We start from the raw sequence: 26,458 nt of genomic DNA on the forward strand, positions 1-26,458 counted from the left end.
ATGCATATATATATTACATGCTTAAAATTATGTGCTTGGTGTCAAAGTAACAGGAAAGCACAGCTGAAATCTTCCAGAAGATGTGGTGTTACTGAAATTTGTTGGAGTAAATGGTACAGTGCTAAAATTGTTGAGTATAACCTTTCTTCAAGAGAGACCGTTCACTTATTCAGTTACTGATAATGCAGAAGTATAAAGTCTGAATTAACAGAGTGGATCTGTTGATTATTCTGTAACATGGAAAGAAAACCCATGTTTATAGATGCATTTGGTTTGGGAGGCATGCTGGAAGTATCATGCGCAGATGATATCACCTAACCTATAGACTTTGATGTTTTCAAACAAAAATCTTGCATCCTCTCTGAGACAATTGCATTTGAGATGTTAAATGGCCAAAATGATGCTAACTGTAAGAAAGGATATTAATTGCTAGGAGGGACCAGTGTTTGTGTCTTAAACCTGTATCATGGTCAAACAAAGGATGTTACAAGCCAGGTGTATATATAGCCTGATTATTTCAGAAGAGCTATAACTTCAGTGTTGTATAAAAACTGACAACAATGAGTTTAAATGAAAACTGGGTCATATTTTGAGTGTTTGATGGCCAAAAAGTCATGGTTCATGAATGAGTCAGCACAGCCCAGTCTGAGTTCAGTCTTGAAATGACTGTTAAAATTAGAATGTAAAATTGATGGGAAAAACTGCAAGTGAAGTGTAAGAAATCAGTATTTCCAAGGGCTAAGAGGGCTTAACAGTGGTGTTGGGCTCCTGGAGAGAATGGAAGTAATACTGGTAATGTTGTTTTTTCTGAAAGGTTGTGCACAGATATACTTATTTGAGGGCTGTCACGATGATACGCTCTCCAGTCTCGTGACTAAGCCAGATTTAAATACCATCTGCCATAGATGAATATACTAAGTTAGTTAAGTCTGGTGTGCAAATTATCACAGTCTTAAATCTCACACTAAATCCAAAGAAAGTCAAGAGGATCTCAGGCTCATGCCTTTTTTTTTTGTTGTTGTTGTTGGGTTGTTTTGTGGGTTTTTTTTTGGTGTGTGCTTTTAAAACTAGAAATATTTTGGAAACTTCCATAAATAGGAAAATGATTTGTACTTGAATAATAACTGTTGATTAGCATAACATCAGTCACAGGCAAATGGTGGAAAAGCTGGTTATGCATTAAAGGACAGAAATACACTACAAATGTCAGACTAGTAGTGTCAAGCTTTTCCTTTTTTTTTTTTAGATGGTAGATACAGTTAAGTGGAATATTGCATTTTCTTCCCCAGAGCACTAAAAATAAGATGACATTAGTTTAATATCTCTTGTAAATAGAGAGAATCCTGTGCTAGCTCCCAGAAGAGTGCAGGGCTATCTAGAGCCACAGCTACTGGAAGGGTCAGTGTATTGGGTCCAGAACAGTCAGGAGCCACACTTTGGCTCTTCCATACTAGTCCCCCAGTCTACTGTTTATGCAGTGTCTGGATATTTAACAGTTCTGCTCTCAGAATAGTTGAGTTTAGGATACTCAAGAGGTACACTTCTTGCTTATTTTACTTTCCAAATCTTCTCTTACCCTGTATTTTGTATGCATTCCTCCTCAATAGATGAAATTCTGTGACTGTCTTGATAGGATACTGCATGTGACCGATAAAATGGTGGCTGTGTTCAAGGTTTAAAGTAGGGTTGGAAGACTGAAAGGTTTCCAAATTGCTAGTGAATGGAAATCATCAACAAACTGATGCTTTCAAGGAGTTTTATGGCAGTCTGTACTGTTCACCATTATTGTTAATGAATAAGGAAGCAAATGTACCATTGCAGAAAATACTGCTGTCATAATAATTGGTAACTGGCAATGTAGGGTGATCCCATTAACTTACTTGAATTACTTAGGCAGCTCTGTCCATTCAGAAGTGAATTAACACAGCCAAAACCAAGCAGTAAAACTTAAGAAAAAGATTGAGGAACTGTCATGTTAGTAATTGTAGGTGAGTATCTGAAGATGCAGTATTACAGAATAATGGAGCTAATCTAGCTACAAGCTGTTGCCAAAACCAGCAGTCTGACTTTTTCCTGTGTGCTCCCACTGCTTCCTCGTGCAGCACTGGTTGACTCATGGAGGGCTGGTTCAGGAAGCCAAAGTGACAGAAAAATAATCACTCTTTTGAAGGAGTGATTGGCTGAACTGAACAACTGTGAGGTGAGAGGGGAAAGAGGAAGAGGAATAATAGAGGGAAGTGAACTGCCTTTGTTGATCCAGGCTGCAGTTAGATTGACTTGGCTTATTGTAAAATAGTCCCTTGGGGCTGGCTTATGGGTGAAAAGCAAAAAGCACCCTTATTTCTGAGAAGCAGCAGGGGTTTTCTTTATAAAGTACTGATTACAGAGAGATTAAGACTTTCTGATAACCCTGCTTTTTAAAAGTTACAAAATGAAAAGAACAATCTGGAAAGATGAGAGGACTGGAGCAAATGCTGTCTAGTGAAAGGCAGACAGTCTCTTTGTTTACTGTAAGCAGAAAAAAACCTAGGTGGTTCTGGTATAGTTTAGATACTGATTTAGGGAAAAATGAGTGCTAGGAAGATTTCTTAGTAGGGAAATACAAAGAAACAAGTAGTGGCAGGAAGTTGAACAACAAATTCAAATGATAAATCACTTTTTGTCACTGACATTTTTATTCTAATGGATGAATTATCATTGGAGAAGGTGAATTTTTTCACTTTTACTGCATCCACATCAACATTGCCTGTCATATGAAAGCTGTGGATTAGCCAGATGAACAATTTTTCAGTCAAAACCAGGTTGTGAGGTTGAATGCAGACTTCACTGCAGGAAGTATAACAGCCTGTGCTGTCCAAGTTAAAATCAAATGATGTAAGAGTCACTTCAGAATTTAAATTTTGGGACCCAAGGTGTAAAACAACTATGCAGTTTGTTCTACTGCTCTATGTCCCATTTTTCCTTTCTTTTTTTCCAGAACAAAATTTTTATTCTTAATTTTTATTTTATTCCTAATTTCTGCATCGGGCCCACAATTACAGATACGGACAGAAAACCTCTGGAGTTTTGGGGGTCTGCTCTTAGGTATGTTTTAGCTGCATCTTGTTACATTCTCTCAGTGACAGTAATGTTAGGGCATCTGTGCTTGTAAAGTTGATTTATTTCTTTTTTTTTTTCTTGTTTTGGTCCAGGAGAGGAGGCAATTTATTTTAAACACAATTGCGTTAAAGGCAGAGTTGAACATGGGGTTGGAACTAGATGATCTTAAAGTCCTTTCCAACCCTACCCATTCTAAATTCTGTATTCAAGAATCATAATCCTTCTCAGGGGGGAGGGAGGAGTAAAGGTGTATTGTACAGCAATAATAGTGGAATGCACAAAACTTTTTTAAGAATATCTTATTCTTTACAGGACAATCTGATTCTTCACATTAGGTATAGGGGTTATAAGCCACTCTTCTTCTGATGAATTGTACTTTTAAATCATCATTAGTTTGAGATTTCAGTATCTCTTTAATAAGGAACTTTTCCTAAAAGTACTTTTAAAAATGGCCTTTTAAATGGAGCAACATTAAGTCCAGTATCTTTCTGGTGGATTTGCCCTATGTGTAAGCAGGAGTTGATTTTTTTTTTTGTGACATTTCATGGTTTTTATTTGTCCTGCCAAAGCGAAAGAGCTACAAGAAGGCTAATTGATATGTTTCTTGTCTTTTTTATATCAATTTTTAAGGGGTTTGGGGGTAATTATGTTTCAAAGATTTAAAATGAAGTAATGATGTGCTAAAGAGTTGTGCTACTTGTGGAATTTAGATACGTGTACTGTATTGGAAGGAAGAATATTTCCATGGAGGAAGTGAAGGAGGAAGAACTAAACCAGGGCTCTGCAGTTTCAGTTCTTTGGTATTGCAATAAGGATTGACAGGAAGACATGGTTTAACTCTTAACCCATTGCAATTCCCTGTCAATTCTGTTAAAGCAGTCAAAAATACTTTCCAGGTGGCAGTATCTTTATTAGTGACTTCCAATGTTTAATATGGTTAAAAATTAAGTAAAGGTGGAACCACAAATGGAGGTTTGGATAGAAGATACGTATTTTAAGAAATGGGTAGGACTTGATGCTACTCTAGTACATGCAGTTCTTTAACAAAGACATAGGAAAAGCTTTTCTCAGGGAACAAAAAAGTAATAGTAAACCATTTGGTGACCAATGTGACTTCAAAGTGTTATTTACTCAGAAAGAAACTAAGTGTGTGGTGTCATGGGAAAGAAAATTATTAACATATATTAAGCTCAGTGGCTTCTTAGGTATTTTTAATAATAAAATCATGTTAGCATATCACTCTCTCCTACAGTTTCTATTGAGGCAGTATATTTCACATAGTAAACTTATATAGATATACTGGGCATTATCTGCAGACCTCTGCATCTGGTCTCAGATTCTTGCTATTTACTCATAATTGCAGTAGCTTCTGTGTGTATTAGTGAAGAGCATTTGGTATGAAATATTAATTGTAACTCTGGCAAGATTTTTTCATTGCCTAAATACACTTCAGGGTGTTATCCCTAAAATTAAATACTTCTGAATGTCATTCTGTTTTAGTGGCTCGTGTATCAATGGCAGGTGGAAGGCCCACTAGTTTTACTGTAGCTAGGAGACCAAATCTTAGGTATCAAATGGCAGCAGACCTCAAAATCATTATCTTTGCTTGAAAATACTCTTAGTATGGTTATGCACTGTACTTCATGGGGTTTGAAGTGTAGTGCAAGAAAAACTTGGTTAGAGAGAAATAGTTTAGATTCTGTCTGAAAAAATCTAGTTGTCACGCTATGGCCAGTATTTGGGTGGTTCATTGTTCTTGGAAATACTAGTTTGTTACAGAATTTTTGATATGCTGAAAATGAATATTGTGATATCCCAGCAGTCTGCTACAGAACTTAGGTCAAAATTGTTGTGGAGTACATGAGTCCTTCAGAAGGAAAAGATTACCAAGAGCTCTGCAAATTTTATTGACTTGTATGAGAGAAGGAAAGACAAGCACAGGGATTCTTTTAAACTGTTCTCTAACAAAGGGTATCCTGAATGAATCTAATTTGATTATGAATAATGGGAGTTTTACATTTTGAATGTTTGGATGAGTATATAACTAGACCTGATATATTCCATAGACTGAATCTTGTGTTCTGCAATATTGTGTACGATTGAGGTACAGGTAAATGTTAACTAACCTATTTTTTTTCTCCCCCCCCCAGATTCCTCCTAATAAGATAGATTATGAATATAGTGAACTGATTTTATATCAAAATCAAGTTATGAGAGAGGCAGATCTATTTCAAGAGTCTTTAGAACATATAGAGACATATGAAAAGCAAATATGTGATAAATTAATAGTAGAAGAAATCAAAGGTAAGTCATTCTTCTTCCCTCGGCCAGTTTTGTTCTAAATGTTTCAGCTGACTTTCAGATATGATAAAGCAGTACAAGGGGGAAAAAAACATGTTAAATCTTTAATTTCAATGTTACTGTAGGGAAACTGTTATCTACAATTTTGTGCTCAAGTAATTTGCCCTGTTGAAATGGATAGTGGATGCAGGTAATTTAGCTTGAGTTGACATAGGAACATAGGAGATTTCGGATACTATTATATTGGTACATACTAGAGTAGCTTTCTATAAATCAGAGCTATTTACAACCCAGTTTTAATATCAAAGAATATTATTTGTAGTACAAGCACTGGTTTATTTTTTTTAACTGACTGAAATATCATTCTTGTTTCCTTAAGCTTTCTAATACACTTAACTTGTATTGCCTTACTTAAGAGAATACTGAAGTTGACTTTGTTAAAAATAAACCGCAGTTGTTCTGTGAATTTGAAGTACTGAGTTGTGAATATGCACAATTATATAGTGTAATAGCACATTCTTCCTGCACAGTTGTGGTGGGCTGACCCTGGCAAACAGGTAAGCTCCACACAGCTGTTCACTCACTTCTCGCAGCCTCCCTTGTCATGACAGGAGAGAGAATAGGAGCAAAGCAAGAAAACCTGTGTCTTGAGGTAAAGATAGCTTAAGTGAAAGGAAGAGGAAAAAAAATCCCCGAACAGATGCCAAGGTGATGCAAAGGCAATGACTTGCCATATACCACAAGGAGGCTGATGCTCAGCAATGGCCACCTGCCCAAACACTCCTCCTTCCTCCATGTTTATTACTAAGCATGATGCTACATATAATGAAATACCTCTTTAGCTAGTTTTGGTCAACTGTCCAGCTTCTGTGGGTTCACAGCTTATTATCCACCCCAGCCTGCTTGGGTGGCAGAGTGGAGTTAAAAAGAAAAAGCTTTGATGCTGTACAAGTACTGCTCAGCAGTAGCAAAATCACTGGTGTTTTATAAATGCTTAGTCACAGATCCCAAAACACAGCACTGTGTAAGTTGCAGTGAAGAAAATGAATTCCATGCAAGACATACCTGGTAGAACAGTTTAATTAATGGCAAACCAGTGTGACTTAACTGGTTAAAAACTGGTTAGTTGATGTGAAAAATGTAAGTGTAGTTAAGTAAACAGCTTGGTAAGAAGCAGCTTAGTCATGTGTTGGAGTCCTTGAAGGAAGAGTTCTTTGTTTCATTGATAATCCCAATAACTATTTTGAGTATTCAGATACAGACATGCAAATAATCTGTTTTTGCAGGTGCTAAATGCTCCAAACTGTGTTGTGCTATATGTGTGGTAGCTTCAAGTAGCACTTGTAATCTACAGTAAATGCCCTTGGAAAAATAAAGCTCACTTTTTTGAGTATCTTACATATGACTAAGCCCTAAAACTTTGTAGACATTGCTTCCAATACATCAATGTTTTCTCATGTAACTGAGTTCTTTACTGTGTTGTTTTTAGGAGAGATGTTACTGAAGTTGGGAAGGCTGAAAGAAGCTGGTGAAGTATACAAAGAGTTAATTGAGCGCAATGCAGAAAACTGGTGTTATTATGAAGGCTTGGAAAAGGCCCTACAACCTAGTAAGTTAAGATACACAGACACATGGAAGATACTTATGATACAGGATATATTTAAAAAACTTTTTTTTTCTTATTGTTTTAGATTTGAAAACTTTGTTTGGCAGAAGAATATATACTTTCTAATCTTGGGTATGATATAGTTGTGTTTTATCCATTTTAAAATGTTTACTGGGAAAACTTGTATGCCTGAAAATGTCAACAGCAGGTCTTCCTCTTCTTGGAGCTAAAGGTGGTGTTTGCTAACATGCTTGCACGAAAAACATTTCCTTGCCGTGCATGAATTCAGAAACTAAATTGGGATTCATTCCTGACTACTGGCTGATAGTCAGACCACTATCATACGCCACAATGTAAGGCTGTCATTCTGAAACTTGTTTAGGAAGTACCTCTTTCTACAGGCACATAGAGAAATAATCAAATACCTGTTTCAGATGGCCTTTTAAAGATAGGCCTTCCTCTTTGGAGGAGCAGGTGATAAATGTGGTATTTGTTATTCTAGTTCACTGCTGTTGTGTCTTTCAGGAAAACAGTTAATTGTTTGGGATGTGTTATTTTGTGGGGTTTTTTTTTAATTACAATATTGCAACAATTTATGCTGTAATAAGTGTTTGGCAGTGGTAACTTTCCCAAGTGTTAACTGTTACACAGGAATGTTTTCCTTGTATTTCATCAGTGGATGTTTTACCAGAGTTATTCTGATGACATCATAAATCATAAGCCCACACAGATATTATTGGTAGATATTATAGCTGCATTATATTTCTCAATCAGCTTTCTAGAAGGAACTTTTACAGTGGATTTCATAAGGTCTGGGAATATGGCTTGTGATTGTGAAATTAAAATTATTTCAGTTGTTACTGTTATGCAAAGAGTAGTGTTGCCCTTCAAATAGTTTTCCTGCTGTATCTGTAGAGCTGAGCATTGTGATTGTCTCCAGAAAATAAAACACCCAACAGCTTAATTATTCTGTTTGATATGTTTGTGACAATGTGTAGTTCTTAACAAAGAACCAATCCAGTAGTTTATCTTGAAATCTTAAAATCCTATGTAGATTAATACTGTACTAATTTATAAAACTAATAATGCTACTTTATTTTTTAGGTGGTCTTAGGACTATTTCCTCCCCCATGGTAAGTTCTGGAGCTCCAACTTGTGACTTCAATTAGGGCTTTTGTATGCTTTAGTTCCAATCCAAACATCATTTTAGTTTAACTTTTAGAACTTTACATCTCTTGGAGCCACTGGGTAACATATTCCCCCCCCTTCCCCAGCATCTGAGCTCAGTGACAAGATAAATTGTTTTTCTTATGAAAGGAAAAGAGATATATTAAATATGTTGTGTTTAATCTTGATGTGTAAATTCAGTTTTATTTAAATTGCTTGATGAATATAATAAGCAAAAGTGATCTTAATTATGTTAAAATGGCATTTCAAAGCAACAGATTAGTTTTATTTAAGTTCTAACCACATTGGAGCTCCAAAGCATATTATGGGGGAAAGGGGAGGAGTGGGAAGAAAATCTTTAAGTAGCTTTATTGTTAAACATTAAGATATAAAGAGTACAGGTGTGCAGTACTTACACGGGGAGTATTGTGCCGTTTTTGCTGCCACCAGAAGACCTGTAGTAAAGGCACACTTGTATAGCATGCTGTTTGTATGCCTGTGATTTAGAAATGCAGTATATTTTTCTGAATGCTTTAAGTATGTCTGAAATGGATGCATAGTGAAAAAAGTTAATTGAAGCTATGAATGTCAAACTATGTGAACGGGTCTGGACAACATGTAACTGAAAGAAACTAAGCTCTAGTACTGTATGTTTGAATGTGTGAAGTAAATGTACTGTTTGCAGTTTATCCTTACAGTGATTAATGCTCGTAATTGCGTATGGTACATAGTGTTTTCAGTACACACTTTTACACAGTAATGCTAATGATTAACTGGAAAAAATAGCTTGAAATGTTTAAATTTTTCCAAATCCAAACTGTGTAGAATTCTAGTTAAATTCTCACCACTTAAAAACATTTAGAAAAACAGATTTTTCTCTTTCACTTATATCTATTATATTTACTGATAATAGGCACTTTAGAAGAGAGGCTTCAGATTTATGAAGAAGTTAGTAAAAGACATCCCAGAGCAGTTTCACCTAGAAGATTACCTTTAAACTTTGTTTCAGGTAATAAGTTGCATATCTGTTCTGTATTAGCTTTTTTATTTGTTTTTTTTCTTAAGTTTCCATCAGACTATTAAATGTACATTTAATACCTATTTGTATGTGTACACAAACCAGATGTACGCGCTTCTCTTGGAATAGACAATTATTTTTTACATTTTAGGAGCTGAAAGAGTTCATGCACTTTTAACATGGGGATATGAACTATGTAATATTTGTATTGATGAAACTACAGTACAGAATGGTATATAGATTGTAGGAGTTCTTCTGCATCATTTTTCTGTCTCATACAAGTTAGGAATTATAAGTTAAAAAGTAAAAGGTATAGGTCACTTGAATTCCAGGTATAGGGATGTGTGTATAGAAACATACCCCTTTTATATCTTTAATATACATATGTATATATATTAAATTTATAAACACTGAAACCAGGTGTAAATTATGCATATGACAATTACAGTAGCATAGGACTGATGAATTTTCCTAACAGTTTTTGTACTCGATACGGTGTTTTCTGTACAGCAGAAAGTATATTTTTTAATGACTTTGAATATTTTGAGTGTACAACACTGTTGTAGAACCGTTAGAATTTAAATCTACAACAGAAACTTAATTCATGCTGACAATTGAATAATAGGAACAAAAAAAAACCAAACAAGGTCTGCAGTATTACGTAGCACAAATTATATTATTTTTAATTTCATAGCTAAGTTTTTCAATGACTCTGTCCTTTCAAAAGGTGTATTGAAATACAGTGCACAAATATTCTTGGTTCTGGAGAGAACATGTATGTACTTCTTAAAACAGCAAAGTGTGATCTTCCAAAATAGAAGGAAGGAGACTAAATGAAATGATAAATCCCATAAAATATCCACCTGGTATTTAGCTAACTGCTGTAACTCCAGTAGAAAGCTTGTGGGAAGAAATACAAAGTACACAAGCTAGGTATCAAGTGCCATGAAATTTTGAAAATTCCCAGTGTATCTACTCATGCTCTCGATTTCATGATGTTAGTTTTTATTTAGCTCATTTACTGAGCACCACATTTCTGTAGCAACAATGTAGCTGTCCTCTTTCCTATTGTTGCTCACAAGTCTGAATGATTTTAGGCAGTAAGAGCGTATGCACAATAATAACTGCTTCATAAGAGATTCAGCCCTGAAGTCAACACTAGTGCACCTTAATCACATGTATTTGTTTCTTTGACTGAACAAGGGCGAATTTTAAAGCAGTTCAGCTACATTTGAAAAGTCAAGTGACAAGTAAATGTTTTTCTTCTTTAATAAAATTATGGTTATACATTCTGCAGAACGCTTCTGTATATCTTTAATAATAGTGTGTTTTGCTGTTGAATTTGCACTGGGTTATATCTGACAGTATAGTTTCACACCTAATATTCATTTAAATAGAAATGTTTGTTAATAAGGATTAGTTGTTACCGCTGTAGCCATAGTCTAAATGAAAGCAAAATTCATTATTGGATCAGTTGAGAAAAATCTCTTTGTAGGATTTCTACAGTGCTTCATAACAAGTAAAAATTTTCCTAAATTAAAATTTGTTTCTGTTAATCTGTTAAGGTTTATCAGTCATGGATGTATAAAGCTGGGTGTGATCCTCTAGAAATTCATGGATGTAACAAATGATTTCTTATGTGTTGAAGTACAGCAGATGAGAATTTCTGTTAGCAGAACTTAATAGTGAGAATGTGAAGGTATAGAAACAAACTTTTTTTTTGCAGAAATATATTTGCACATGTCCAGAGGAAAGAATTTTTTTGTAAAGGAAGTTGTTGGTCTAGTATGGCTACTGACCAGTTGCTTGCACCCAGCAGAATGGTTGATTCAGAATTGGCTTAAAATACTCTGAAGGGCAGTCCTTCCTAGACCTTGCCATGCATTGCATTTTAATAACCTTGTGTTTCATGCAGATCAGATCCTTAATACAGCTGGAAACCACCTTTCTGGAGAAAGGCTGTTAATTTTCAGACTAATCAAGGGCAGGGAGGTGGTTAGAATCTGTCATCCAGTTTCATATTTGCTTATGCTGCTCTGGTTTCACTGTTCCTCCTGTGGTCAGATCTTTTCTGTACCTCAGACTAAATTTTGAGCTTGGCTTCCTGTTAGAGATGGGTGCCTAGCTGTGTATATCCCTCTGTTCTGCAGTTTTCAGGCTTTTAGACTGTTTTGCTTTCTATAGATAAATATATACTTAATGGAAACTTGAATCTTGCTTTTCTGTATTCTGAATTACAGTTCTTCTATCAAAATATAAATTAGAATAATTCAACAGAATAAATTACGAGATGGACTTTTTGTCATACAGTGGAGCTTCTTGTAGTGTGAGAAAACAACCTTTAATACACCTGTAATAAAGCATGTGTTTATGGTCCGGTTATGATCCCCATCCACAGGTAGTACGAGCTTCTATATACGGCAGTTTATTTTAGTACAGTGAGGCATGTACCCGAGTTACTTCTATTAATCTCAGTAACTGTACTGATAATAGTAAATGTCAGACAATTAAGAACTGGTGGAAGTACAAGTTATATCCAAAGCCATATCTTAATTTTCTGACATCTATAAAATAACCCGTTAATGATTCATAATATGTTCTTAATAAATTGAAGTGTATTTCAGTGGTTTTTGTGTGTATATTAGCCTTGTGAAATGTACTGTTATCTTGCTTAAAGACTTCTCGAAGTTCACAGCACACTAGGTAGTGAAGTGTAGCAATTTCATCCCTATGCAAAGGAAACAAAACCAATTAAAGAAACCAAAAAAAAACAATGACAAACACCCAACAAAACTAAAACAACTGAAACCAACCATTTTTCATCATAGGAATAAAAGCATGAAAACCAACTGTTTTCCTGACTGCATACCTTCTCTCTGAATTCCTGCTTTTTCCTTTTTTTTTTTTCTTTTTGAAACAGCACTTCTCAGGTGGCATGTACTGCAAGTACTGTGATTCTTACTTGACAACATAATTAAATTATATATTAAGCTTTCTGCCATTATCTTTTAATAAAGATGATTTTAATACAGTGCTTACCCTTCGGAAAGCCAGTCTTCTGTTTCTGTTCAGAAACAATCATATAATCATTAGAATTATTAGAAGTCATGTCCTGCTCATAAAAAAAATAGGACTGGAAGAGAGTTAGAAGGTTCATTTCATCCAACCTTCTTCCTCAAAGGATAATTTCTATTTGCATTATTCCTAACACACATTTGTCTAACTTAATCATGAACTCTTCCAATGATGGAGCTTTTACAAGATTTCCAAGGTAATCCATTCCAGTGCTTGGTTATCCTTACCATTATAACTTTCACCAGTGTTTGTTTAAATAGCTCTTGCTACATCCTCTGTAGCCAGCACTTAATAATTTGTCTTTTTAATAGATTTTACAGGTTTGAGGACTGTTGCCATGTCTACATCAGCAGTCGCCTAAACACTAGCAACTTAAGCATTTTACTCTGATATTTTTCTTTATCCAGGGCATATTTGTATCTTATTCATAAAAACCAGGAAAGATGAAAATTATTATCCAGAATTGCACAGTAGTTAGTGCTTATATTTATATAACACTTGCAGTCACTGACATATAACCAAATACACTTTTGTTTCTAGGTGAAAAATTTAGAGAACTATTGGATAAGTTCCTGAGGGTTAACTTCAGTAAAGGCTGTCCACCCTTGTTTACCACTTTGAAATCTTTATATTACAATCCAGAAAAGGTAAAATTTAGTATTTATTTGATTTTAATGAAGTCTTCTCTATGGAATTTCTAATAGACTATTTTTATGTAGATTTTCGTGTGACTTAACCAATAACTGTTGCTGAACATTTTTCTCCTTGATATGCTGTTTTGTAATATGTGAATGATCACTTGGTGGTGCTTACTATATATGAAACGTCACTTCTGAGACAGGTGATACCAGAATGCTTGAAGTTAGATTGGTGCAGAATGCACTCAAGTTCTTGAAAAATCAGAGATAACCAGTAGGTTTATATTTGTGGACTTTGAGTGCAGGGGTGTCACGATTCTTTCATCTTATGGTTTATGATGTCACCAGAAGTCATGATTTTAAAATACCACACAGATGGTTATTGTTCTATGCATGTTTCCGAATTGCGTAAATACACAAAAAGATCAATATTTACCATAAAGGTTTGTTTTCCATTTCAGTCTTTAGCTAAAACTTCAGTGTTTAATTTTTGCACTTCTAAACTCAGAATTCTGGCAAAATTGTGTCACTTTAGAACTATGGTTTCAAGTATAGTTCTTCAGTCCAAGCTTGTCAGAGAACTGAACCATGTTACTAAAACACGTAAAAAATAAAGGTCGGTCTATTTAGGCATTGCTGTCTTGGCTACAAGCAGGGTATTTTAATTCCTTCGTAACTCAGTAAGATGCAGTTTATGTAGCTGGTAAAACCCCAAATACATGATGCAACTTTTCAACTGTAAGTGGATATTTCTTTATTGTGACTAAAAATATTTTTTCCTAAGAGGCTCTTTGCATGTTATCTTAACATGAAATTTTCAGTACACTTCCATTTGGAGAATGGAATCTGTCCTGTGTCTCCATGGTTGACATAATTTTAGTAAATTCTGGTGTTGTGTACAATACAAACTTTTCTACAGGGGCTGTTACTAATGTGTACTTTTTAATGTAAACCTTTGAAACAGGACTTAAATATTTAAAATGGTGGTACATTAGACAGTAGTCAGTGCTGTGAAAGTTTTACCTCTGCTATTTGAAGTATGAAAATCTGCAAATTAAAAGATGCGTATAAACTCATTTGGTGTGTGAAAAGATTTTTAGCACTTAATTGTTTCTGACATGATAGGTAAAAAAATGAGGACTACTGTACTTTAGAATCATAGAATCATAGAATAGGGCAGAATTATTCAGAAAGGTGCCTTGCTGCTAGTTATCCTTGTTGTGTTGAATCAGTAATGCTTGGAACTGCCAGCTTAATGCTAAAAAGTAATTAACTGAAGAGCCTCACAGTTTCCACATATGCTCAGATTTGTTTGTGCTGCTAACTTCTGCAACAGCCTTTCCCTCTCCTTTCTTGTCCTTCTCTTACCAAGACAGGGTCTCCTTCATATTTCATATGGTTGGGTTCTCATGGCACTAGTGTAATGGAAGGATTTTTGAAAATAAGAGAAATTTTACTTTTGGTCCATGACAGTTAATTTTAGAATTGCTAAAATTTAGGGGTCATGACCATCATCCAGTAAGAAGATGGCTGACGTAGATATCTTTCGCATCATGTTCTTGGTTCTTCTTTTGGGGGATAGGTGAATTTTTTGGCAGGTGTGTGCTCACCTTTCAGAAACTTAGTTTGGTTGGTTGTTCCCCAGTTTTCTGGAATAAGTTTTCAACAATTAAGGAATGACATTAAGTTCCTGATTCAGGCACATGAATTTGTCAGTGGACACGGAACTGTTCAGCTCACCACCATATGTGGTTTCCTATATTGGATCAGCCAAACAGCTATTAAAGCTCCTTTTGACTGTGCTACATAGAATCATGGAGTAGTTTGGGTTGGAAGAGACCTTCAAAGGTCACCTAGTTCAGTCCTTCTGCAATGAGCAGGGGCATCTTCAACTAGATCTGGTTGCCCAGAGACACATCCAGCCTGGTCTTGAATGTCCCCAGGGATGGTGCATCCACCACCTCTCTGGGCAACCTGTGCCAGTATTTTACCACCCTCATTGTAAAGAACTTTCTTCTCGCATCCAGCCTGAACCTCCCCTCTTTTAGTTTAAAACAATTACCTCTCATCCTGTTGCAACAGGCCCTGCTGAGGAGTGCCTCCATGTCTTTTTTTTTTTAAGCCCATTTTAAGAACTGAAAGACCTCCTCAGACTCTTGGATCATAGAGATCTGTTTTGATTGTAGAGGGAGTACAGGCATTTGTGTTACGGTTATCGGAGCATAGATGTCTGAACCTGAATTTGCCTGCTGTGTTGGCAGCTGTTTATACATGTTTGCAAAGTATCTGAGGGCTTCATGTCTATGAAACTAATGCTGAGAAACTTTACCAGTTGTTTCTAGAACTAATGAATGTCCCACTAGAAACCAAAACTGAAATAACTGAAGTGCTAACTGGGATGCATGGAAGGGATGTCACTTTTTCCACTACCTAAATGTGTGGAGTGCAACTGGTTCTTCATCACTTCAGTAGAGAATATGCTTTACTTTGGTTAAGGGGGATAGATGTTTTTAATCTTCCTTCATGTTTAAAGTAGAATTGTGTACGATCATTCGGGTGAAGTCACAGAAGGGCACCACAAGTACACAAATGTATGTATTGGCCTTATGCTGAGTCTGCCATGTGCAAAGGTTTATATTTGACTGCACAGCTGGCTAGAAGGGGAACTGCTCAAGAGCTCCTAACTGCTTGAAACTTGGATGCTTGAGAAGGTAACAGACAGTATGGTGAAACCTGGGATGAGCAGGTTAGGATGCTTCATTGGTCTCAGTAATATTGTTTGTTACCTTCTAGGAGTGAGTTGTTAACCCACTGAGATTTGAGATTATAATGTCTCAGAGGTACTTAAGGAAGACTTTAACTCTGGAAGCTAATGGGGAGAAAGTGTTAAGCATGCTTTGCTGTAAATTACTGTACATGCTTCTGCAACAAGTTCCAGTTACAGATTCCATGGTCCGCTGCTGGCAAAGCAGTGATCTGTTTCCATAGTTTCTTCCATAGTGTCTTTTTCCATAGTTTTTTCCATTTCCAATAAATTGTTCACTCCTTCAAAGTCCTTCAAATGAGGTTGCAATTCTGAAGGATTTTTGCTGTTAGGCTAGTCTGTTAAGTAGCATGTGAACTGGTTTTTGACTTTCTTACTCTTTGTCAAGCCACCTAGACTGTAGGACATAGAAGTAGTAGAGACTGAAGGGTGAAGCTTGAAGAAATGAACAATTGTCATTTACCTAGAAACTGTACTGCCATTTAAACTTGATCAAATGTATAGTACTGTGGGTAAAGCTTTGGATTATTAGAATAATGTAGAACTAAATCATACTAGTTCAGTATCCTGTGTAGACTTCCATACTGTGCTGTAGCATAAAATTGCTCTAATGCTAAAATAACAAAAAAGAGGGGGCATTGAATTGTAGGAGTAAATGTTGGGCAAAGGCTAATTGAAAAGGAAATATTTCTATAAAATTGGCAACTGATTTCTCTACAAGGAATGTGGATGAGTGAGGATATGTTATATAAAGAGTTCAAGTTCTTTCTCAAGTGATAATTGTTATGCTTATTGTTTGTAGATAACTGAAGGCATGCACTGATCGCTTCCTAGCTTGCTACATTGGTATATACAGCCACATTTTTTCTTTCCTGCTTAAGAAAAGATCAATGCCTTGGGTGATATGATTTAGCGTAAGGTGTCCCTGCCCACGGCAGGGAGGTTGGAACTAGATGGTCATAAGGTCCTTTCCAACCCTAACTATTCTATGAGTCTATAATTAGAGGGTGATAGACTTTCAAACAGAGTCTTACGGTGTTTTCCTGGATGTCTCATTTGAAACAAGCTTATAATACTACATAGACTATGTTCAGTGGTACATCACTGCTGAGAGTCAGAGATCACTTTTTACCTGCAGCATCAGAGAAGTCAATTGATGAAACACTATCTTGATGGCTTTGTTCTTGGTAAAAATAACACACAGAAAAATATTCATCACTATGTTTGTTTCAGATGACTCTTGAAGTAGCTGCTGTATGTTGTGAAGAAGTTGGCTTTCTTCTGTTCATTATATGGCATCCTCTAAAGGATGCTGTAAATATAGCCTGGGTCTTTTTTAAATGTGAAACCTCTGTCATGATAAAGTAGTGTAAAGTAGGCATGGTTACATGAAAGACAAAGCTCACAAATGTAAAAAAGTACTGTACGAGTCTCTACTTAACCTGTTAGGGCTGGAGAAACAAAAGGGGATCACTGGTCTGAACAGGGGTCAAGACCTATCTATACGGTTTACGGTTTTTAAAGAACAAACCTGCATTCTGAGCTCAGCATTTTTTCTCAACTGATCTTGTAGTCCCTTGTAAGGGACAGTGTGTTTGACTTGGTGTGTCAATTAGCTACCTTTTTGAATTACTAAAACAGCTAGCAGACTCTTAAATACCACTTAGAGGAACTCTTCTTGTGTGGAACGCAGGGAAATGGCTTTTACATGTAGCAGAAGTCACAAGCAAATCGGAAAATACAGGTCTGTCTTCAGAAAATAAAGTTCACCCACTTTTCTCTAGTTGCTACTGTAGTTGTATGTGTTGGATTAACACCACCATCAGCATGCATTGTGAAGCATGATTTTGCCAACATACGGATAAACATTTTCTTAATTTTTTTTGCAGTGTATATAGGTTGATTGCTATCTGTTATTCAGAATCTATTTTCTGGCAAAAATAGGAAATTCAGTCTTCAGAAGAATACACTGCAATTAATCTACTTTAATTGTATTTTAATTAGTCATTTACATTGTGTGGCTGGTAAATTGAAGAAAGAAACTAAGATGGGGAAAATAGACTGGAAGTGTTTCTGTAACTTGTTGAATGTTGTTTCATGTATTAAACTGAACAGCAGCAACTTCTGGTTCTCTTCAAGAATGTCTGGTTTTAAAATAGCTTTTATAATATTGAACTGTTACAAAGATTCCCCAGTAAACATGTGTGCCTTGGCTATGAGTTCAGTCACCTTCTCAGATATCAGCCTGTGCCTGTTTGTATGATTTCTCTTGAAAAGCATTTTTTTGGGTCTGGCCATTGTTCAAGACAACAAAAGGAAACCCTGTGAATGTTCTACTGCTCCACAGAACTCTTACGTTCATTCCATATTAGCTTGTTTCCTGGAACTTCCCAGGTTAACTTTATTTGGGTAATTTCTATTGCAAAATGGGAGAATTCTGAGGGAAGATTTACCTGAAAAGGGAAGGTACACTGCTAAACACCACCGTGGTGGTTACACTAAATCTGCAGTTTAAACTGTACTATTCATGCATTGAATCTATACCTTTAATTAGCAGATGCCTGGTCTTACTGAGAGACGTTTTCAGGCAGGTATTTAGTAAGTTGTTTTTTTTTTTTCTCCATCTTTCCACATCTGCTAGCACCAAGACAAACAGTGCATATGGTGATAGTTTTATTCTGATCTTGCAGGTATCATGCACTCCTCTGATAGGACACGTCTTGGGTCAGGAGAAGACTTCAGGGCAGCTGCATATATTCTGTAACTGACTGTCTAAACCAAATTAGCAGTGGATTACTCAGCTGAAGCCTAGTTGGTGCCCTTACTGCTTTCTTGACAATACTTGGGTTTATTCTTACATATCCAAGAGTGGATTCCTGTTACGTATAGAGGAAAAGCAGAAGATACCAACTGTCAGTGACTTTATTAAAAACTTTCACTGTTGAGCAAAAAAAAAACAAAAAACCCCAACCAAACACAAAGAAAACACAAAGAAAACCCGAACAAATCACAACCAAATGAAACCCTCAACCCTCTTCATGAGGCAGAATCCAGATAGGTTCAAAGCACTTTTCCTGGTACTGCTTTTTGTCATGATGCTCATTTCAAGTTCAACACTTGTGGTAAATCTTCTTCAAGCCTTCTGAAGTGTGCTTAAATACATATATTTCAGTAAAGGAGGAACAGGTTACAGATTGGATGTGCACATGCCCATTGGACCTGATGGGATGCATCCACAACTTCCTATGGAACTGAACAATGTTACTGCATTGACGATCTTTGAAAGGCTATTGTCATGGATGAAGTTTCCTGGGGGCTGGAGGAAAGCAACTGTTATTCCCCTTTTCAAGAAGTATGAAAACCAGGATTTTGAGAAGCAATGGGCCAGTTAGCTTCATCTCAGTCCTGGTGAAGCTGATGGAGCAAGTAGTCCTGGAACCATTAGCAAACACATGAAGGACAAAGTGTGGTTGGGAGTAGGTAGGACGGATTTATTAAGGGATATTCATGCCTGACTAGCTTGATAGCCTTCTGTTACAGAATGACTGCCTCAGTGGAGAAAGGGAGAGCAGTTGATACTGTTTATCTTGACTTAGCAAGGCATTTGACACTCTCTTCCATAACACAGATAAAACTGATGAAGTACAGGCCAGCAGCATTTTGTGCTGCATTAGTAAAAGGCACCACCATGAGCAGGCAGTGTACTCTGCTCTTGAGAGACCTCACTTGGAGTATTGTGTACAGTTCTGGTGTCCTCAACATAAAAAGGACATGCAACTGTTGGAACAAGTCCAAAGGAGGGCCGTGAGGATGATCAGAGGACTGGAGCACCTCCTGTATGAAGATAGGCTGAGAAAGTTGGGGCTGTTCAGCCTGGAGAAGGCTGTGTGGAGACCTCATAGCAGACTTCCAGTATCTGAAGGGGGGCTCTAGGGATGCTGGGGAGGGACTCTTCATTGGGGACTGTAGGGACAGGACAAGGGGTGACAGGTTAAAACTTAAACAGGGGAAGTTTAGATTGGATATAAGGAGGAAGTTCTTTCCTGTGAGGGTGGTGAGGCACTGGAATGGGTTGCCCAAGGAAGTTGTGAATGCTCCATCCCTGGCAGTGTTGAAGGCCAGGTTGGACAGAGCCTTGGGTGAGATGGTTTAGTGTGAGGTGTCCCTGCCCATGGCAGGGGGCTTGGAACTGGATGATCTGAAGGTCTTTTCCAACCTTAACTATTCTATGATTCTGTGATCCTTCTCAGCCCTGGTGAAACTGGAGAGTTCTGGGCTCCCCTGTGTGAGAAGCACATGCACATACTGGAAAGAGTCTACAGCAAGGCCATGAAGTTGATGAAGGGACTGGAGTGTCTGGCATTTGATGAAGAGGCTGAGAGCTAGCATTGTTTAGCCTATATTTGAACAAAAGAAGGGACACTTTTGTCATGGAGGTTGTTGAGCATGGGAACAGATTGTTCAGAGGGGTAGTGGAGTCATCATCCTTGGAGATAATATAAACATGACTGGACATGGCCAGGAATAACCTGCTTCTGCTGACCTCATTCTGTAAAGGCAGTAGGGTTGGACTAGACAGTGACCTTTGCCAACCTCAATGATTTTGTGATAGCATCTTCTTACTGTGTTTCACCTTCGAGTCTAGGATCAGTTTGGAGTTGTGACTTGCTAGCCAGCAAGCTACTCTGCAACTGGTACTTTGATACTGGGACAGGTGCATTTTCTGCAAGTTTGGCAACATAAAGATCCTCTAGCAAACAGTGCAGATAGGCACAGTGAAAAGGGACATGCCTCTATACATGAGTGCCTATATACAAAAGCATTGAGATCCCTAATCAGGATACTGTGATTTGGAATCTTTAGTTGTAATTTTTGTATCTGTTTACCAGTATAGCCCTCCTAATTAGTTCCTAGAATTTTTTGCTCTTCCCTTTTCAGACTATTCACAAAGGGAAAGACAAGCACTTGTCACAGAATCTGCTTTTTAGAAACAGATTAACTTGAAAACACAGGTAACTGCAGACTTGCCTTAGTATTGGGTTAAATGTGAGTACATGCACATGAAGCATCTATAACTGCTGCTTCAGGGTAGGCACTTGCCAGAAGAGCAGGTTGTTTATTCAGAAATGAAACAGGGTTAGACTGAGGATGCTATCTATAGACATGAAAGGATGTAATCTTTGTTTTGGTAAGAGTCCGTCAATCATTCTTGATTTTGGTGCTCTCAAAGTGGCACATATGGCATCACTTTCTGTGATGGTCCTTGGTGAAAATTCTAATAATGTAATAGTTGTATTACATTTGGTGTTTTGTTAGTGATCATCTGCTTGTAGTCTCAAGTGAAGAGAAAGAGCTGTGTAAAGAATACTTTCAGCTTCTCAGAAATCAGCAGTTATGTGGCCAAGCTGGTGATGTTCAGTGAACTTGAGTGTGCCCTCCTGTAGTTGGTGAAGGAAAAGTGGAGGAAGAGTTAACAATGAAATTCTGGTAAAGTCATAATTGCATCCAGATTATTTCTCAGGTCAGATAGCTCACATGGGGAGGTGCTCAGTGAGGCTGTTGGACATTTGTTAAGCATTAAAGACAAGTGCTAGGCTTCAGATGAGGTGCTGTTTTTCAGAGATCAGTGCTTCAATTTTGAATTACACTAAAATTACTTACTGTCCCAAGTACCTGTTGCCTTCCATACTCTACAGTAATTACTTTGGTGTACATTTAAAGAGAAAATGGCCTTTTACCATAAATGGCCTGCTCTGAGAGGTTATAACATATTGTGTTGTTTTCATCTTGGAGTTCTAGTTTCTGTAAATTTTAGTTTATGTAAATTTTGTGCCAGCAAGGTTCATGTTCATTGTATACTCTGTGTTGAAGGTGAGAATAATAGTTGCCGAATTTGTAGGACCTATTGGCCATCCCACCCTTGTCCTTCAGTTACCATTTGTGCTTCAGGAAGGGCACAGATGTTTTAAGTACAAGTTTCTGTGTACAGTTCTAAATTTGTAATAATTTTTTGTTTTTCTTACTATGTTGTGAAGTTTAGCTAAAAGCACAGCTGCTTAACAAACTATTTCTGCAGTTGCAATGTCTGAAAGGTGGTTGGATTGAAGATACGGAAATAAAAACATGCTAGCTGTCCTCATTTGAAAAGTCCACCTGCATGACTTAGAAAAAGGTCACTTGCTACGTGAGAGTGCCTGTTTGCACCTTTGTGTGCAGTGTTGGTGTGTTTTGAAGAACTGTAGTTATTTCTGGGATAAATAATTTCTTTTACTTAATGTTATTTAAAGCACGTACTTCTCATATTGTCTCTGGAGATTTATTCACTTGATCTGCTTGATCTTGCCATAAAATGTTAAAAGTCTGCATTATCAATTTATAAGCATATTGTGGAGGTAACTTGCATTTTAAAGTGAATTTACTGTCTTTTCCACCTGTAACTGTGGACTAAGTAGTAAGTATTGTAGGTGACTGACTAAAATGAGTTCATCCTAAGCAAGTATGATACATGGGAAGATAGCAGGGGAGGCTATAATTAAAAGGCAGCTTCATCCTGCACAAGGAAACTTGCGGGTTTGTGGTTTGAGGCTTTTTACTGACCAGATGACCCGGTTTCATCTAGAACTTTGAAATGCTACTTAAACAAAACATGGCTTTAAAAATGGGAATATAATGGATTTTTTTACTTACAGTTGATACTTCTAAGAATAGCATGAAAAGTTTCATTTTCATGATTTGTGGAGCCTTCTGAAATAACTACTTAAAAGTACTGCTATGTGAATGAAAGGGTTTGAAGTGCAACTGAGATACAATTTTATTTAAACGCTAAAGAACCGTGGAGCACTTACAGGAAAATGTCTCAACACAGTCTGTGTGTACCTGAAATACTTTAATATGGGTGTCTTAATCCTTTTCTGTGGTATAGGAGACTTGCAGACAAGCTACTGGGTTCTTCCTCTTTTATGCCACAAGTGGTTTTTGTAGTTTTTGTTCTTTGCTTAGTGCTTCAGTTTCTGAAGTTTGGTATTAAAAAATGGATATCAGTAGAGTAGCCATTCTCATTGAGTTTTCTATAATGCTAAACCTTTAATTTAAAAAGCCTGCTATACAGCATGGAGGCTTACAAAAAAATCTTTATTGGGCTTCTTTTAATTTCTAAATGGGAAATATACTTGGATATTTAAACTGCACTTTTCCTGTTGGTATCTTTGTAATTGAATAAAATTCACACAGTTGTCACAATACTTATTAGGTTGGGAAGAAGCCATAGTCTTTTGGGCACATTCAGGAAGCAAATACTCATGTTTAGGAGTGTCACTGTGTTTGTATGAGTTTTGTTCTTGCAAAGTTACTGTTCAGGGTGAATGTATCTGTGGTTCTTTGCAGAACTTTTCTGATGGAAGCTAATAACCTGAAGCGCAAGCAATTGCATGGGATTTGCGTTCATTTTCAAATTCTGTAAGCTGCTGTCCAGATGTATTTGAAATAGTAGTGAACAGCCTTATTTGTTATTGGTTGTCACAAGAGAGGGATCTTGAAATGCTACCCCTACCTCCCCCCAAAAAGCTCTCTTTGTACTTAAGCAATATTCAGAAATACTCTTTGGTTCCCTATACGTGCTGGTCTCTATATCCATGAGATAAACCATCCAAAGAGTCAATTAGTCAACATCAAGGTTTGCGTCGATTGTGTTGCAGGTGCGTTGGTTGATTCCATTGAAGCTCGACATTAGTGCACATGTGCCCTTTTTCTGAGTAACTAAAAACATGGAGACTGTGAGGAAATACTGCATGAGAGAAAATGTCTGGCTGGAAGAAACATCAGAAACAACAGTCTCAAAAAATGGTGTAAGACTGTCTGCACAGGAAGGTAGGCTGTCTCCAGTGAAGATCTTTCTTTAACCCTTTCAGGAAAAAACATTTTTAATCCTTGATTTAGGAAGCTAAAGGAATTTGCAGCAAGTTGCAGTTGGTCTTGTACTTAGATGCTCTCTGTGAACTGCTGGTGGATTACATAAGGAAGTGAAAGAGAACTCTACCTCAGCAGAGTGGAAGCGTGTTAGGAAATGCAGTAGTGTTCAGCTTTGGGGCCTCTAACACAAGGGGATATGGACCTGCTCAGGTGAGTCCAGAGGGCCACGAAGATGCTCAGAGAACTAGAGCACCTCTGCAATGGAGATGGGCTGAGAGAGCTGGGGTTGTTCAGCCTGGAGACAAGAAGACTCCAGGGAGACCTTAGAACAGCCTTGCAGGGCCTAAAGGGGCCTACAAGGAAGATGGAGGATCATATGGGGATAGAATAAGGGAGAATGGTTTTACACTGAAAGAGGGTAGATCCAGATTAGATATTAGGAAAAAACTCTTCCCTGTGAGGGTGGTGAGACACTGGCACAAGTTGCCCAGAGAAGCTGTGGCTGCCTCATCCATGGAATTGTTCAAGGCCAGGCTGAGCGGGGCTTTGAGCAACCTGGTCTAGTGGAAGGTATCCCTGTCTGTGGCAGGGGTGTGGAACTAGGTGATTTTTAAGGTCCCTTTCAGCCCGAACTATTCTGTGAATATGAAAATGAAAGTAAAACCCTGTCTTGTGTCAGTACTCTGGTAGAATTATTATCCCTATCCTCTGGTGTATGTTAAATGAGGCAGGCACTCTTCAGGAAAAGACATATAACAAAATACTTTATATTTGGTTGCTTCGTATCTGTATTTCTGTTGCTTTAGAGTGGCTCCTTGATTTGTACCTTACCACCTGTTGGTTTTGGTGTAATTCAGACATGGGACTGCTGCTAGAGAAGTAAGTCTAGCTTAGCCAGTCATCTCTGAATTTTGTTAGTTTTTCTTCTGTACTTACATACTTATACCAAGTATTTGTCAATTGAACTTACTAGATACCTGCAGTTCACTATGAAGTGTAGATTAATTTGGGGTGGAGTGAATTAAAATATGAGTAAACTTCAGATCAGTCACTCCATACGAGATGTTCTCTGAGCACAACTTCCTGATTTATTTGTTACTGTAAGACTCTTATTTTATAAGGCTCTGTCATGTCTCCAACAGTATATCTGGGGAAAAACAATATCCCATTTATAGTCTGTTTATCCTTTTAGGCCAATTCCTAGATGAAAGATGTCTAGTACATTTAAGCAGTGTGCTGCTTCTAGAGGTCTCTGTGTAATTGGAAATAGCAGATAAATGTGTAGGCTTCTGTAAATTACATTCAGGCTTCAGTAGTGGGCTGGCATGTTAAATTTCTGTAGCTTAGTTTGAAAATGCAATGGAAGCGTAAAATCAGAAGAGATTTTAAAAGTCAAGCCTTTAGTTTTCTTTTGTGTAGTTCCTAGGTTTTTATTTTAATTCTGTGTTGTACATTTTACAGCTTGACCGTTGTAGGAGAGTTTTCTAGGACAGCCTGTTCTGACTGGTGTTACTGTCCTACTGAGCTCCATATTCCTGCACAGAGGTATTCCAAATTGTGTAACTTCTCTTCAACAGTTTTGTAGACTGCTAATCTGCGTTAGCTTTCACTTCTAAAAGAGCCTATGTAGAAATCGCATAGGAACATTGTAGTCAAATTAGTTAATATTTATGATGTGCTGAATGCTAATGTTTGTACTTTGAAGTGTTCTTTAGCTTCCCTATAGGTGCAGCAAATACGCTGCCAATAGTAAATACACATTTTCATTGAAGTTTGCTTCAGTTTTTGAGGAAAAATCAACTATTATGTTTATAACACAACTAGATGTGTAGTTGAATTTGAAAAATCATTTAATTACTCTAGTCATATAATAGAATAGTTAGGGTTGGAAAGGACCTTAAGATCACCAAGTTCCAACCCCCCTGCTATGGGCAGGGACACCTCACACTAAACCATGCCACCCAAGGCTCTGTCCAGCCTGGCCTTGAACACCATCAGGGATGGAGCATTTGCAACTTCCCTGGACAGCCCATTCAGTGCCTCACCACCCTCACAGGAAAGAACTTCCTCATTATATCCAATCTAAACTTCCCCTGTTTAAGTTTTAACCTGTTACCCTTTGTCCTGTCCCTAAAGTCCCTAATGAAGAGTCCCTCCCCAGCATCCCTATAGCCCCCCCTTCAGATACTGAAAGGTTGCCATGACGTCTCCATGCAGCCTTCTTTTCTCCAGGCTGAACAGCCCCAACTTTCTCAGCCTGTCTTCGTACAGGAGGTGCTCCAGTCCCTTGATCATCCTCGTGGCCCTTTTCTGGACTTGTTCCAACAGTTGCATGTCCTTTTTATGTTGAGGACACCAGAACTGTACACAATACTGCAAGCGAGGTCTCACAAGAGCAGAGTAGAGGGGCAGGATCACCTCCTGCGACCTGCTGGTCATGCTCCTTTTGATGCAGCCCAGGATATGGTTGGCTTTCTAGGCTGCAAGTCGTACTTTTATTTTCTGAATGGAAAGACGCTACATTTATGAAGAAGATTGAGCAATTCTGACAGTTCCCGGTAGTCTCAAAGTTAAGACCTCATTTCCAAGTCTGGCTGAATCCTACTTTTTTCCATCCCAAGTAGGTGCCCTAGCAGTTTATTTATAAAGATACTCAAGGAGTATTGCTTTTAAAATAACGTCTTTAAAGAGTTGGTTTAATATTTAACTTGTTACATTTGAAGCACTTAAAATTTGTGGCTCGCTCTTGTATTTGTAGTCATCCTACTTAAGGTTTGTTTTGTTTAACATGAAACTGATCTTGTAATGCTGTTACCCAGCTCCAGAGGAGCTTGTGCAGTTTTACTTTCAGTGTAAACACACACATGCTAGACCTTTCCAAA

General features: G+C 37.4%; 1 protein-coding gene across 3 annotated transcripts in view; it reads left to right on the top strand.

Annotated features, from left to right (window-relative positions):
• NAA16 (N-alpha-acetyltransferase 16, NatA auxiliary subunit) overlaps positions 1-26,458 on the top strand; it is a 63,112-nt gene that overhangs the window by 20,828 nt on the left and 15,826 nt on the right. For 2 of the 3 annotated variants that reach the window (XM_061457276.1, XM_061457277.1), the window contains exons 6-9: positions 5,250-5,403; positions 6,890-7,009; positions 9,087-9,182; positions 12,807-12,913. In XM_061457276.1, coding sequence (XP_061313260.1) covers positions 5,250-5,403; positions 6,890-7,009; positions 9,087-9,182; positions 12,807-12,913 — 477 coding nt within the window. Of the gene's footprint in view, positions 1-5,249; positions 5,404-6,889; positions 7,010-9,086; positions 9,183-12,806; positions 12,914-23,362; positions 23,535-26,458 lie in introns of all 3 variants that reach the window. The other variant, XR_009744096.1, reaches the window with a different exon arrangement.

The sequence above is a fragment of the Pezoporus flaviventris genome, unplaced genomic scaffold, assembly GCF_033815535.1.
Source record: "Pezoporus flaviventris isolate CSIRO_AGI_PZ_B2104156 unplaced genomic scaffold, CSIRO_AGI_Pfla_v1 ptg000025l, whole genome shotgun sequence".
Lineage (NCBI taxonomy): Eukaryota > Metazoa > Chordata > Aves > Psittaciformes > Psittacidae > Pezoporus > Pezoporus flaviventris.